This window comes from Dreissena polymorpha, chromosome 3, assembly GCF_020536995.1.
Source record: "Dreissena polymorpha isolate Duluth1 chromosome 3, UMN_Dpol_1.0, whole genome shotgun sequence".
NCBI classification, from domain to species: Eukaryota; Metazoa; Mollusca; class Bivalvia; order Myida; family Dreissenidae; genus Dreissena; species Dreissena polymorpha.
The window spans coordinates 81,950,534-81,966,637 of NC_068357.1; the positions used below are offsets into that span (position 1 = coordinate 81,950,534).

A 16,104-nucleotide genomic window follows, 5' to 3' on the forward strand; every position below is an offset into this window, starting at 1 on the left:
TTGATCATCACTGGCAGATGACCCCTATTGATTTTCAGGTCACTTGGTCAAAGGTCAAGGTCACAGTGACAAAAACCGTATTCACACAATGGCTGCCACTACAACTGACAGCCCATATGGGGGGCATGCATGTTTTACAAACAGTCCTTGTTTTATGAGCTTTTTATGCCCCCGATAGGGTGGCATATAGCAGTTGAACTGACCGTCCGTCCGTCAGTCAGTCAGTCAGTCAGTCAACTTTAACATTGGCCATAACTTTTGCAATATTGAAGATAGCGACTTGATATTTGGCATGCATGTAAATCTCATGAAGGTGCACATTTTGAGTGTTGAAAGGTCAAGGTCATCCTTCAAGGTCATAAGTAAAAAAATACAATGCAAGGTAAGTAATAAGCTTTTAAAGGGAGATAATTTCTAAACCTGCCAAATGATATATTGAAATTTTATTTTAAAGCAGAGCAATAGGGGGCATTGTGTTTCTGACAAACTCATCTCTTGTTTGTTGTATATTTAATTAAAACTTGGTGTCAAGCATAGACACTATCTATAGACACTATATGTATAAGACCCATTAAATGTCCTTGCACACTATCTTTTAATAGCATTCTTGGGTAATTTGAAATAATTCTATTTCATATTGGATTTTTTTAATGCAAAGATTAATTTTAGAACTGCTAGTATTTCGTAGGTATTTGTGTTCAGGCTTTTGCGTGTAAGCCTGGAACTGTACCCATCCTTGAACAAATGAATGTTGCAGCGGTAATCAATTCAATGAATTTGCTTGTTAAAATCGCTGTACTTTATTGGATAATAGAGATTCTATTGAGCATTGTTGCTCTCTAACACTGATAAACTAAGAACATTTTATGTCTGTATGGCCAACTGCAAGTTGGTCAAACCTTTACCACTCACAAACTGAAAACTGCTATATGCAACCTGCGTAAAACCAGAACAGCCTGGGAGTTATTTGTAAGCTGTTGAGGTTTTATACTTTGTGCTGCTCATCAGTATCATATAGTTGGAAATAAAGCCTTTTAAACTTGAAGTTATTCAGTTAAGTCTTTATTTAATTTAATTTTCAAAGGGACTACAAACTTGTCAAAGTGCGTATCTGAGTGGTAAAGGGTGACGTGAACAGTTTGGTGTGTTTGCCTTCAGGACGGTGCTGATGCTACTGAAGATGGTGGTGGAGTACTGCCAGTGTGCCGAGGACATTCCTTCTGTAACCCCAGATCTCCTCTCACGCCTTATAGAACTTCTTAATGTACGCTCAGCATTTGGTTAAGATGAAAGCCTCACTCTGGAAAAATGTCACTTTAAGCACATGCATTAAGCCCCCTTTTTCCGGAACGAGGCTCATGTTTTAAATGGTATTTACTATCTAGACCTATGACTATTAAACTTGTAAAGAATCTTCTTCATTACCTATTTAATGAAGGCACATTGTTTAGTTCAAATATGAAAAACAAAATATTCAAAATGGAGTTGCATCACTATGAAACTTCTTTATTTGAATCTAGTCCAGGATATTTTGACCATAATGAATGCGCATGGCAGATGAGTTTTGGTTTGCATTGGTTTGTAATTTATGATTAACACTGACCATCATTAGGGTAATACAGTTGTGAGTTGTGAGGCTGTCTCTGAAACGTATTAATGCAACTCATTCTTTGTCATCCGTATACTGAAGGTTTCCTTTATTGAAGAATTTATGTTCATTTTGGGTGTAAGAAATTGAAATTATTAAGCTATAAGAACATAGACCAATATTGTTTTAGCAAACTGTATTGGCGATACTGTGAGTGTTTGCTCGCCAAATTAAAAAAAAAAGTTACTGTGATGTTTTATTGAATATCTTCACTTGATATTTGTTTGACATTGCTGTGATTATTTGTTCAATTCGCATACATGTTGTGATTATTTCAGATGTTTAATTCGCGGACATGTCAGCTCGTCTTAGGGGCAGGTGCTCTGGAGCTGGTTGGATTAAAAACTATATCAACTAAAAATTTAGGTAAACAATATACCACTGATTATTGGATATACTCCCCACATCATGCGACAATGGGTCTTATGCCTAATGCAGCCGATGTAGCTCCAGACCAGCCAGATTATATTTTATATATATATTTTATATCCTGTGTGCTAAACATCTTTTTGTGTGCAATTTTTTTCAATTTTCTTGTGCACAACAAATTATCTCCAAGTGCTACAGTTCATATTGTCAATGCTTTGGGATATTATTATTATATTATATTGTTAAAGAGTTATTGCCCTTTGTTTAAAATTATATATATATATATATATATATATATATATATATATATATATATATATATATATATATATATATATATATATATATATAATGTATATATATATATGGATAGTACTCTGTGAAAAGGGGGTTTAATGCATGTGTGTAAAGTGCCGTCACAGATTAGCCTGTGCAGTCCACACAGGCTAATCAGGGATGACACTTTCTGCTTTTATGATATTTTTCGTTTAAAGAAAGTCATTTCTTAGCAAAATTAAGTTAAGACGGAGTTAAGTGTCGTCTCTATGCAGACTGCACAGGTAAATCTGGGACGACACTTAAAGCTTTATGCCTTAAACCCCCTTTTTACAGAACAATGCCCATATGATAGCCACACAAGTCTCAATCTTGATTCATTGTCCATTGTGTGATACGTCCAGAGCTGCTAAAACACACTCACATGTTTAACATTATAAGTGCTGTATTTTGTATTCATTTATTCCTATGAAAAAATATTTACTCAGAATTTAAGCTTGTTAAGGTTAATATGCACATGTTTTGAATAACCTGTGCACAAATACATGTCAGTACTCATTATTTTCATATTTGTATTTCAGCTTTAGCTTCTAGGTGCTTACAACTTGTTGTGTTCTACATGCCTAAGATACGGGCCCATTTTGAGTGTAAATTACCCAATAAAAGTGCTACCATGCTCAAGCACTTTGATGCAATAGTAAAGGTATTGTAATTTGATTTAATTTGTTTTGTAGAAAGTAATTGGAAATCATTCAAACATACAAATAGACTATGTGTATTCATGTTAAAAAAATAAGATGACACAATAATCTGATAACTGATGGTTGATTGATGTATCTATAAACACTGTCACCACACCTGCATGAACCCATCTAAGTTTGACCTTTACTATGACCCTCTTATGGACTAAGACTTATTCGGAAGGGCCAAATTCTTTGATAACCCAATATGACCTTTCAAATCACTTAAATACAAAATTTTTAAAAAGCTTTGATACTTCAATTCAGAAATTAACACACTTACTTGACCTGACCTCTTCACACTCACTTGACCTTACCTCTTTAATCATACTTGAACTTACCTCTTCACACTCACTTGACCTGACCTCTTCACACTTACTTGACCTGACCTCTTCTCACTCACTTGACCTGACCTCTTCTCACTTACTTGACCTGACCTCTTCACACTCACTTGACCTTACCTCTTCATACTCACTTGACCTTACCTCTTCACACTCACTTGACCTGACCTCTTCACACTCACTTGACCTGACCTCTTCTCACTTACTTGACCTGACCTCTTCACACTCACTTGACCTGACCTCTTCACACTCACTTGACCTTACTTCTTCACACTCACTTGACCTGACTTCTTCACACTCACTTGACCTGACCTCTTCACAGTCACTTGACCTGACCTCTTCACACTTACTTGACCTGACCTCATTCACCCTTAGCATTTCCCTTCATTAATGACTTGGATCTTGTGGTTGAAATTCTATGAATCTGAATCACAGAATTAAATAGTACCCCTTTATAATAATGTATAATGTGTTGATGATTATTTACTTGACAATATACTGATAAGATTAACACTTTTCCCATCATGCGCAAAGTGTAAATGGCTATGTGCAAATTGCATAAAACCAGAACAGCCTGCTAGTAACTCGCAGTTTGTTCAAGTTTTATGCTGTTTGTTGCCCATCAGTATCTAAGGGTTGGAAATGAAGCCTTTAAAACACGAATCTAGTAAGAAAGGTTTATAATTAAATTTAACTTTCTAAGGGACTACAAACATGTCAAAATACATATCAAAGTGGTAAAGGGTTAAAAAAAGTTATGTGGTATCATCAGAATGTGGTGAACCATTATTGACTATAGATTCTGGTACAACATAATCCTTGTTACTCATTATGGAATTGAAATGTATGGGCTATCTACTGGAACAACATAATCTTTGTAACTCATTATGGAATTGAAATGTATGGGCTATCTACTGGAACAACATAATCTTTGTATCTCATTACGGAAATGAAATGTATGGGCAATCTACTTGCAGGACTATAAAGGTCATGTAGAGGAGATTAGTAACAAGCTAGTCACTATTATGGAGAGTATGGTAGACACACAGATCTCTAGGGTGAGTACACATCAATACTTGGTAGACACACAGATCTCTAGGGTGAGTACACATCAATACTTGGTAGACACACAGATCTCTAGGGTGAGTACACATCAATACTTGGTAGACACACAGATCTCTAGGGTGAGTACACATCAATACTTGGTAGACACACAGATCTCTAGGGTGAGTACACATCAATACTTGGTAGACACACAGATCTCTAGGGTGAGTACACATCAATACTTGGTAGACACACAGATCTCTAGGGTGAGTACACATCAATACTTGGTAGATACACAGATCTCTAGGGTGAGTACACATCAATACTTGGTAGACACACAGATCTCTAGGGTGAGTACACATCAATACTTTCCAGTGGAGAGTATGGTAGACACACAGATCTCTAGGGTGAGTACACATCAATACTTTCCAGTGGTACTTTCCCATGAATGCATCTTGCCTGAAGGTTTACCAAGTCAGATGCTTAGTTATTGGGACGCTTGCCCTAGTTTACACTGCTTCTTTCCTGTGATTAAACGCTCTGAGAAAAGGGGGTTTAATGCATGTGCGTAAAGTGTCATCCCTGATAAGCCTGTGCAGTCTGCACGGGCTAATCAGGTACGACACTTTCCACCTAAACTGGATTTTTGTTAAAAAGAGACTTTCTTTAAACAAAAAATATAAAACAATGGAAAGTGTCGTCCCTTATTAGCCTGTGTGGACCGCACAGGCTAATCTGAGACGACACTTTACGCATTTGCATTAAACCTCCTTTTCACAGAGCAAGGCCCATATATAATGCTTTAAAGCCAGAGACTGGGCCTGATATTGATAGAAGCCATACATGGTGTCAGAAAGATTTTCGAGTAGCAATCAAATGCCTTCTTTCCAGATTGCACAGGGTCAAGAAATCTATAAAACTATGCAAAGCAGCACTCCTGTTGTTGGTATTCATAGTTTAGGGGGTGCACTTTATTTTGCAATAATAGATTGTTAATATCTTGTTACGGATAGATCTTGGCATGCTTGCTTTAAAAAGTTTATTTTACATGTCTGAATTACATTCATGGAATAATACTAATTTGAGATTATATACATAATGATCCAAGCACAATGTGCCAAGGTTACCAATGAAATGCATGTCAACAATTGTTTGTGCATTTATTCAATGTGCATTATTGATACATCAAGGTCACACTGTATGTTTGAGTATGGTAAGCAGCTTGGGTGGAAAGAAAGACCCATTAATTTTTAGGTCAACAGGTCAAAGGTCAATGTCACTATGGAATGTAAGATGAATTTTTTATCCACATGATATCTAAGGAAGGCTTTGACAATTAGCACATTTAAGTTGGTAAGCTGCTTTGTTGGCAGGAAACACAGATGCCTATAGATTTTGAGGTCAACAGAATAAAGGTCAAGGTGACTGTGAATGCAACATAACAGCTGTGTTTTTCATAGACTTGTTTGTTTCCCAAGGATTTCTAGCGGACATTGAAGTTTGTGTGCTTTATACTGGTCAAGAAGAGTAATTTTAAGTGACACATTAGATTTGATTATTTCTTACTGCAGTTAAAATCTGCCTGGTTAACGTTTATGACAAAAATAACGTCAGATTAAGGTTACGAGAACTGAAAAAAAATCATTTCTGCTAGGAATTGAATACTGAAAGAAACTAATGCAACTAAGAGGCAATCAATTTATGAAACTGTAGTGGAAAATGATATGGGCCATTCTCTGTGAAAATGGGGTTTAATGCATATGCGTACAGTGTCATCCCAGATTAGCCTGTGCAGTCTGCACAGGCTAATCAGAGATGACACTTTCCACTGAAACTGGATTTTCGCTAAGAACTTAAGGAGACTTTCTTGAAACAAAAAATATTAGAAAAGCTTAAAGTGTCGTCCCTGATTAGCCTGTCCGTACTGCACAGGCTAATCTGGAACGACACTTTACGCACATTCATTAAACGCCCTTTTCACAGAGCAAGGCTCATATATGTGTCCATGTGTTTCAGTGGGAGGTGAAGGCCCCCATGCCCTCCTCGTGTTTCCGTGCAATATGTAAACAGATGGCCAAGCTGCATGAGGCAATCATTGACATCCTGCCACAGGACCAGATAAAGGTACCGTAGCACTTGCATATTAAACATAATACTCACTGTTGTGACCTTTTTGCTGCTATATTTATTATAAAAAAACTCCCAACAAACAGCAATAAGAAAAAACACAAATATTTGATTGTCCATGAACATTTTTATAAGTGTTTATTAATAATTGTTGGCTACTCATGGTCAAACATCATTTATTTATCAGTTTTTATGCCCCCGGTAAGGTGGCATATAGCGGTTGAATTGTCCGTCAGTCTGTTCATCTGTCCGAAAACTTTGACATTGGCCATCACTTTTGCAATATTGAAGATAGCAACTTGATATTTAGCATGCATGTGTATCTCATTTAGCTGCACATTTTGAGTGGTGAAAGGTCAAGGTCATCCTTCAAGGTCAAAAGTCAAAAAGTACAATCCAAGGGAAGTAATAAGCTTTAAAAGGGAGATAATTTCTTAACCTTCCAAATGATATATTGAAATTTTATTTCATAGCGGCACAATAAGGGGCATTGTGTTTCTGACAAACACATCTCTTGTTCAACATAGTTTAAATACCTGGTTGTTGGATTGGGATATAACACTTGGCTGGGTGAGCTCACATGGTCAACCAGTATGTTTCTGGTCAAGTTTGCCTTGACAAGTCTTGATTTAAGTTAAGATAAGGCAAGCTTTTATGTAGACTAAGCTTGGAAGTGTTTTAAGGTAAGGTCATAGTTACTAAAAATAGAATAAAAGTTTCTGCTCAATTTTATTAGTTGGGATCTAGATATTGCAATTTTAGCGTGTAGGTATCTTACATGAAGACCTGGCATGGGATTCAATTCAGAGCCAGTTGACCTCAAGGTCAAGGTCATAGTTATTCAATATATTTGGGCCGTGCTCTGTGCTGTTCACACAAGCTTATCAGGTACCCACGCTGTACTCACATGCATTAAACTCCCTTTTCACGGAGCAAGGCTCATTTAAAAGGCCATTGTGTTTTCAACTCAATAACTTAACTTAATATTGACCAATCTTGATGAAACTTAGCGAAGTACATTCTCAAACTGAGACCTAGCTTTGGTTCGTACTTGATGCATGTTGGGCAAAGGTCAGTTACTGTTAAAAAAAGAAAATAAATGGCTTACGTTAAATGACTATAGATGGATGGAGTTATTGCACCTAAATTTTGTATGTAGGTAGCTAACATGCAGACGTTGTCGAGGACTGCACTTTTAACAAAAATAGAAAAACTGTTTTCGGTAAATGACTTGAGTTTAGATAGATATCTTGAATTTACATTATAAGTGTGGGCTGCTTAAATGAAGAACTTGCAGGGGAGATCTTTTGGGGCCAGTTAGGAAAAGGTCGTGGTCACGCTACTTTGAATAATACAAAATGGTTTCTTCTGCCTAATTTTGGATTGAAACTATGTACTGGCATTTAGGTAGATGAACAATCTACTTTGGGAATCTGTTTGGGACAAGTTGGGCCAAGATTCAACTCACTGTGTAAAAAAAATTAATACAAGTTTTCTGCTCAAGTATTTTTGGGGTTTTTGACTTGAAATTTTGTTTGTTAGTTGCTTTAAGGCTTTTCTAATTTGGCGTTTCATTTGGGAGTAGTTAGATAAAGGTCAAGATCAGTTACAATATGAAAACTGTTTGACTCTAAATAACTTCATGGAGGTATTGCACTGAAATATTGTGAACAGGTAGCTTACATAATGACCTTGCTTCGGATTGCATTATAAATAAAATTCATGTATAACTTCCATTTAAACGTTGAAAACCTTGTTGGGCTTCTCTGCCATGTTCCTTGTTTAACCTTTGAATATTGCTTTCATTGTTCGTACAAAAGCAAGTTTATCATTTGTTTTTCAGAGTATATTTTTTCGGATCAATCAAACATTCAAGAATGTGTTAAGGCAAAAGCTGACACATTTAAATGTTATCAACAATGGCGGACCACAGCATGGGTAAGTGGACTTATTGATTGATCATATATAAATATTGTTCTGCATTAAAGGGACCTGTTTACATTTTTGGTAAATTGACAAAATTAAAAAAAATTGTTCAAGATTGGCAAATTTACGTTGTAGTTATATATATGCGAGGAAACAATAATGCTGAACATTAACCATGCTTTAACATACCAAGGTATATGCATCTTTTGACGATTTAAAAACCTGAAAATTATGAAGCGTTACAAATGCGAAACAATTGAATAATTTGGAGATTTCAGTTGTGATTGTTATATTTTGTGACCATGAATGGATTGTGTTTATCAAGTATAAACAAACAATAAAATCTATATTAGCATGGATGACGGAAGGTTTAAGCGGTAAACTTTTACTCCAATGGTCAGTGGTTCGAGCTTAGTTGAAGATAACTTTCATTTTTTTTAATTCTCGTTTTACACTGGAGTCCTTTAGTTCCGATGTTTATATTTAACGATTTAAAGCAACTAATGACAAATTTCAAAACATGCCAGTATATGTGAACAAGTCCCTTTTATTTTACATTCATAGACATTATTGAATACATATTGAATAATTCCAAATTAAAAGATATGTTTGAATTATAAGATGGACAGATTCCTAACCACGATAAAGGAAAAAGATATGGTGTTAAAGGGTTTTGCAGACCAAGATATTATTGAATTTTTATTTTTAGCTCACCTGAGCACAATGTGCTAATGATGAGCATTAATTATTTTTTTGTTATAGCCTTTTTTCCGGCGTACATTGTGCAGCGTCAACATTTGCATTGTTAACACTCTATTGGCCACATTTATTGTCTGATCCTCATGTCAAAAGAAAATTGTGCCAATCATATCTTGGACCAGTTTGAAATTCGTTCCGGTTGGTTGAAAAACATGGCCGCCAGGGGGCTGGGCATTTTTCTTTATATGGCTGTAGTAAAAACTTGCTAAAACTCTAGAGGCCATATGTATTGTATAATTTCCATGAAAGTTGGTCTGAAGATTTGTCCCAATGATTTCTTGGACGTGTCAGAAAATGGTTCCGCTTGTTTGGAAAACATTGCCTCCAGGGGGTGGGGCATTTTTTTCTTATATTGCTACAGTAAAAATTTGTTAACACTCTCTTTAAGTCACATTTATTGTCCAAAAACGTGGTCAGAATATTTGTTTTAATGATTTCTTGGATGTGTTCGAAAATGGTTCAGGTCTGTTGAAAAACGTGGCCGCCGGGGGGGGGGGGTTGGGCAATTTATCCTTACATGGCTATAGTAAAACCTTGTTAGCACTCTAAAAGTTACATTTATTGTTCACTCTTCGTGAAATTTGGTCAGAACAGTTGTTCTAATGCTATCTTGAGCTTCAAAGATCGGGTCAGTTCCTTTGTTTCTCAGGTGAGCGACTTTGTGCCTTTCATGCCCTCTTGTTTGAAGATAGTAATTGGTGTTGAATTTTGTGCACAATGATTATATTTGAGCCGTGCTCTGTGAAAAGAGGGTTTAATGCATGTCCATAAAGTGTTGGCTCAGATTAGCCTGTGCAGTCTGCACAGGCTAATTTGGGATGACACTTTCTGCTTTAATGATATCTTCTGTTTAAAGAAAACCTCTTCTTAGCAAAAATCCAGTTTGGTGGAAAGTGTCTTCCCAGATTAGCCTGTGCAGACTGCACAGGTTAATCTGGGAAGACACTAAAGGCACTCAACCCTCTTTTCCCAGGGAATGGCCCAATTGTGTACTTTTTGCAGATCATTTATTCATTTTCATACTTACTTTTTTGTTGGATCTTCTATTAGTATTGATTTTGGGTGTTTTGATCATGTAACCAATTTATTTGCTTTTCATTTCCACATTAGATACAATAACTTCGTGCTCTAACCATAATTGGTGTCTTTCTGATCTGATGTTTTTCTTGCAGACTTGTCACATCAGATCTGACGTTCTATGCTGGTAGTTTTAAAACACTCCGAGGACTGGAGGAACTTGCTCAGGACGTTAAAGATGTCTGGGATAAGAGATGATAGTAGTCATACTAAATATAACACGCTTATACTACCTTCAGCATTGCAAAGATGATAACATCTAGATATTGTAATAGGACTATTTTCCAAGTTTTGATGATTTAAAGTTGTTACAACAGATACACCATGTGTGAAGAATATTACCAGTAATGTATCTTAGATCTAGACGCTAAAGGCTAATGAGATTATAATTTGATTAGTTAATGCCCACTGCTGTCACATGTTGTCTTTGGGTAAAAAGATTACAGTTAAAGTTACTTTACATATAGGGTATCAAGTCTTGAAACTTAATAAAGTTTGCTTGTATATTTTGATTAAGGATGATCAATATGCTTATAAATATTTATATATATTTTTTTATAATAACTAAAAATAAGTTTACCATGATTTGATTAACTTTTGCTGTAATTCAATTATGCCTGATCAACTTAATACAAAACATCAGACTAAGGTCAGGAGAACTGTCCTTATTGCCTTTGAATAATATTATTTGTGCTTTAGAATGACTATTGAACAATTAATGGGACTGTTGGGCAATCAATTTATCATTCTCTAGTGAAATGATTATAAAATTTTACCTCATCTCAGGCCATTGATTGGGACTTTTCACGAACATAAATTGATCTGTGGTATTGATTGCAGCATATCTTGTCAAAAAGCTTTTATTCTTAGCAAAATGCATTAGCAAACATTGTGCAATTAATAGTCATTAATGCCACGCTTTTGTTGCAATGAAATGTTTCATTTACATTCATTGAAACTTGGGAATTCTATCAGTTAAACTTTTCACAGTGTTAAATGGGGAACCCATTTATTCTGTGATACAATTGTTAAAGTATGATAAAAAAATACAATAAATTATCTTAATTAAAAAATAACATGCATGTCTTGTTTCTTCTAATGATTGACTTGTCCGATTTTACGATGTCCTCTAGAATGTCTGAAAATCTTCTTTAATGGAATAGAGTAAACACAACACGGCCACAATGATGGTTCTCCGATTAGCCTAGTGGTTGGTACACATGCTTCTTAATTTGGCGAACATAGGGTTCAATGCCCATTTCTGCTGTGAGCTTGGTGTGTGGTCATCGTACTGGACAAATGGGCATCATAATGGACAAATGGACATCATACTGTACAAATGTGTTTTCCTCCGATTACTTTAGTTTCTCCTCACAGCACAAGACCACTCCAAATTAGATGCCTGTCATTAAAAACAAACATAGTTGGAAGTTGCAGCTATATTCAACATTTGTTCCAACTGTCGTGAGTCTAGTAAGTTTATTGGGTAGGAATGCTGGAATACACTCCGGGTCATCACATAATGCAGTATCAGACGTAGAAGGACCCGCTATACACACACCTGTATTGCTATTTAAATATATGCATGTTGTATTCAAAAGTCGACAGTTAAGATGTTCATAGCGTGTAGAGAACAAAAAAATATGTGAGAAACACGCCGACAATCTAAAAAAATAACATTTAATTGATTAGTCAAGTACAATCAACGTACACAGTATTGTTAAAACCGGACAGCCTACAAATATAAAAAAAGTAACATGTTTCTGTTTTGTTGTATAATGGAATCCAGTTGTTATTACAAGTTGCATTAGGCAAGCATTGACAATTCTAAAGCCAAGATGTGCTTTGACCTAACAAACACTTGTTCAATTCAGGATTATTAACCCTTAAAGCGCTGGAGCTGAATTTTAAAGGCCTTTGCAAACAGTTTGGATCCAGATGAGACGCCACAGAACGTGGCGTCTCATCTGGATCCAAACTGTTTGCTATTCTGATAGTATTCTTTGAAAAAAATTCGAAGAAAATGCTAATTTTAGAAATTCAACAGATGACATTTTAGCAGACGACAAATTTCCCAGCATGCAAAGGGTTAATGATTAGTTTCAAGCTGGTAAAGGCTCAAGTAACACACTTTTTTACTGATGTTTATAAGGTTACAGATGAATATGCAATAAGAAAATCTAATTAGAACCATCATACTTTAGTATTGTTGTTTTTAAAGGCAATTTATACTTGATTATTACAATAATGAATGGAACGAACAGATTGTATCGTAATGCTATTTAGTCCGGTTAGTACAAGATATAGAGGATATTTGTTCATGTCAGTGTAAGATCGTATGTTATTTCACGAGTGATCATAGAAAATATATTTCCACGAGTGAAAAAATTATTTTTCTACATTAATTAAATATGATGATCACGAGGGAAATAACAAACGATCTTACACAAACATGAACAAATTTTCTGTTTCTGTTATACCCCTTTTTCAAGAAGGCGTGCCTCAAAACATTGCAATGACGTCATTATACCAGCGAAATTTTCCGGTTAACTCTTTTACAATGTAAGTAAACTGTGAAAAAAGCATAAAATAAAAAGAAAATTTGTACGATTCGATGGAATATCGTTTTAATGTCATAAATACGTTACCTACTATCTATTAGCTTATAGCTTTCCAAAGGGAATTAACTCATCCGGAATTTTAACTGGGAACCGGCCACCTCATTACCGTAATACAGGCCAGGTTAAACATTACTGCAACGCAACCTAGGCAAAAATCGGTAACCAATCCTCAATATTCTTTCCGGATCGACCAGGTGTAGACGTGTCTTTTACAGCTCTGAATTGAAAATTGTTTTTCGATTTATTTCACTTGGTTGATTGGGGTTTTTCATAGATAAATTGTGTTATTTATCTTTGTACTTCTTATTCGGAATATTTTATGTGGATTTTATGGACTTTTGTTTCAGTTGTAAAGGTAAGCCATGCTTGCTTTTGTTGAACAATCGTTTATTTCTACCATGCTGGGTGTTTTAGGCGCGAAAGAGCACGTGCAAAACGTTTTTTTCTAATGCGTGAAACTTGTTTTCAGCTTTGCTGCGTTTTAGGTACATTCTCATGTACATGAGCACGTGTATATCGTGATCTTCGTCAATACGCAGTTGAGGAAAATTGTACAGTGTAAATATTCTTCTAATGCGTTACGAGATCGTGCAAAGCGTGCTCTTCTAATTCTTTGACAGATTGTTTATCATTTGCCATTGTGTGCAAAAATGATTTTACATTTCATATGACAATATTAATTGATGATCATTATATTTTCATCTGTTTTGAATTAAACTTTTGTTTAATTTATGATCTACGGCAGTGGTATTATACGTACCATTGACTTTCTCTTTTACAATAATAACTTAGAGAATGTTAATTATTTTCATTATGGACAAATAATGATTTTATGTGCCGCATGATAATCTGGTCTGTGACCATTTTATTATTGAATATGTTTTGCTCTTGTCTTTCATATAATCGACTTAATGATGGTCGCAGATACAAGAGATGATAAAACCCGATGACGTCGCAGATCATGGATGACTTATTTCATGTTCAAATTGTTGAAACTTTATTGTTTCAGCCTTGCCGGGTTTTTGTACGTACTCATGCACTTGAGCACGAGTTTTTCGTTTTTCCTCTTCAATAAATAATTGAGAAGGTAATCCAACTAGGATTTCGTGCCTTTTTCATCAAAAGATTATTGAGGCCAATTGTACAGCGTTTGTTTGTTTACATATTGTGGTTTAACTTTTATTTAATATTTTAACCATTGTTTTTGTCTTTTGTAGGTTCTTTCTGTTTCTTTTGTTTCAGAAATGAACTTACAAAATAGAGGTTCATGTGGTCATGTCAAGACAAGGTGGAATTTCCACAACACTTGCCTTGCATGTACCGGTTGCACTTGCTTCACAAATGTGCGGTGTGCGTATTGTGGGCTTATGACACAGCTGGTCGCAGACGGACGTCGATCAGCCACAACGCAACGAACCTACAACAGACGTTGATTGTCCGGTGACTTCACTGGATGATGGTCTTTAAATTGTTTTGAATATACGTACAATTGATGTTATCTTTTACAATAGTAACTAAGATAATATTAGTTAATTGTATTATATGCTAATAATTATTGTGCCATATGACAATCTGGTCTAGGACCAGTTAATTGTTGAATATGTTTTAGTCTTATTTTTCATATTCAACTACACGATGTCTGCAGAGAGGACATCTGATGATATAGCCTTCGCTATTCTTTCCCGGGCAGGATGAGATCTATTAGTAAATATTGCTTAGAAAGTAGATCTACATCACACCTTATGGCACCAAGATGGGAAGAAGAGCCATACGTCGGTAACTGCCCGTTGGCGGTGACCTTGGAGGGTCATCGCCGGTGACAGTACTGTTCACTTAGTGACGGTCCGTTCACCGGAAAACAATTTCCGGGTACTGTTCCCGTTAATTGAGGCGAGACGGGCAAGACGTGGAACACGGAGCTACCTCTCCGTCGATCGTCGTCAGACCATTGGGGCGTTCGCCATTTACCGGTCTGTGCCCGTAGACGTTGACCACGGAGCAACAACGGGTATGTATGATTATAACATATATACCTAACGTTGACCACGGAGGTTCAATACTAGTGACGTCACAGTTTCAGAGATGTTCCTGTAACACGTTGAGGAAACGGTTCCCATTAACATAGACGGACAAGACGTGGAACACAGAACTATCGCATCGTCGATCGTCTTCAGATCATGGTGCTTTCGCCTTCACCGGTCTGTGCCTGTAGACGTTGACCACGGAGCAACAACGGTACGTGGGTCAATGTCTCATTCAGGTTTGTTATGGTATGTATGATTGTAGCATAGTATACCTAACGTTGCCAACGGAGGTTCACACTAGTGACGTCACCATTTCATATTTGTTTCATGAATGGTCCGTTACAGAACACCAGTTACCGGGGACTGATCCTGTCATGGAGAAGAATATCCGTCACGGGTTCTCGGTACCTAAGAAGAACCTTCTTACGTCGGTTTTTGCCCGAGGACATTGACCACGGAGCAACAACTGCACGGTGATTAATGTCTATTCAGGTATGTATTTTATGAGACATACTGTATCTAACATTGCAGGTGACGTCACTGTTTCATATTTCATGATCGGTCCGTTCACCGAACACCAGTTTCCGGGGACTGATCTTGTCATCGAGAGGAAATTTCAGTCGCCGGTTCCCGGTACCTAAGAAACGGGCAAGACGTGGATTACGGCTTTTCACTCTCCGTCGATCGTTGCTAGACCTTATGGCGCACACCATTCATCGGTCTTTGCCCGACATGTTGACAACGGAGCTATAACAGTACGTCGGTCAATGTCTCAGTCAGGTATATAAGATAAGGAAGGTAAGAATAAGTAAACATCATCAGTAGACGGACACGCTATTCTTCATCGAGCACTGGCCAGAAGAAGAAGTCGTTCATCATCATCGGATAGGATAGACATCGAAAATACCTCGCTTTCAATGAGCATTTCTCGTAAGCGTTCACGTCAACGCTCATGTAGACATTATTTTGGAGACTTTATTTCCAGCGTAGCCAAACAATATTTCGGCATCGCAGGTATATTGGAATTCGCCATTCATCATGTATGGATTTCCGAACCTACTGGTCATATTGACGTTTTCTATATTATTCCTTTACGGAATATCATATCACCATTACACATGTGTTGGTTTTCTTAGGCATCCACACATGTTG

The 16,104-nt window shown here is 36.5% G+C and overlaps 1 protein-coding gene and 1 long non-coding RNA gene across 6 annotated transcripts in view; both read left to right on the forward strand.

Moving 5' to 3' along the window:
* Positions 1-11,383, forward strand: part of LOC127874985 (vacuolar protein sorting-associated protein 54-like) — a 47,434-nt gene extending 36,051 nt beyond the window's left edge. For all 5 annotated transcript variants that reach the window (XM_052419708.1, XM_052419709.1, XM_052419710.1 and 2 more), the window contains 7 exons: positions 1,159-1,264; positions 1,927-2,014; positions 2,875-2,996; positions 4,352-4,432; positions 6,435-6,542; positions 8,389-8,483; positions 10,403-11,383. In XM_052419708.1, the coding sequence (XP_052275668.1) occupies positions 1,159-1,264; positions 1,927-2,014; positions 2,875-2,996; positions 4,352-4,432; positions 6,435-6,542; positions 8,389-8,483; positions 10,403-10,505 (703 nt within the window). In that variant the 3' untranslated portion in view covers positions 10,506-11,383. The remainder of the gene's footprint in view (positions 1-1,158; positions 1,265-1,926; positions 2,015-2,874; positions 2,997-4,351; positions 4,433-6,434; positions 6,543-8,388; positions 8,484-10,402) is intronic.
* A 3,558-nt stretch (positions 11,384-14,941) lies between these two features.
* Positions 14,942-15,398, forward strand: LOC127874988 (uncharacterized). Its single transcript, XR_008047204.1, has 2 exons — positions 14,942-15,163; positions 15,298-15,398. It is a non-coding gene; the product is annotated as an uncharacterized LOC127874988 (long non-coding RNA).
* The last annotated feature ends 706 nt before the right edge of the window (positions 15,399-16,104 follow it).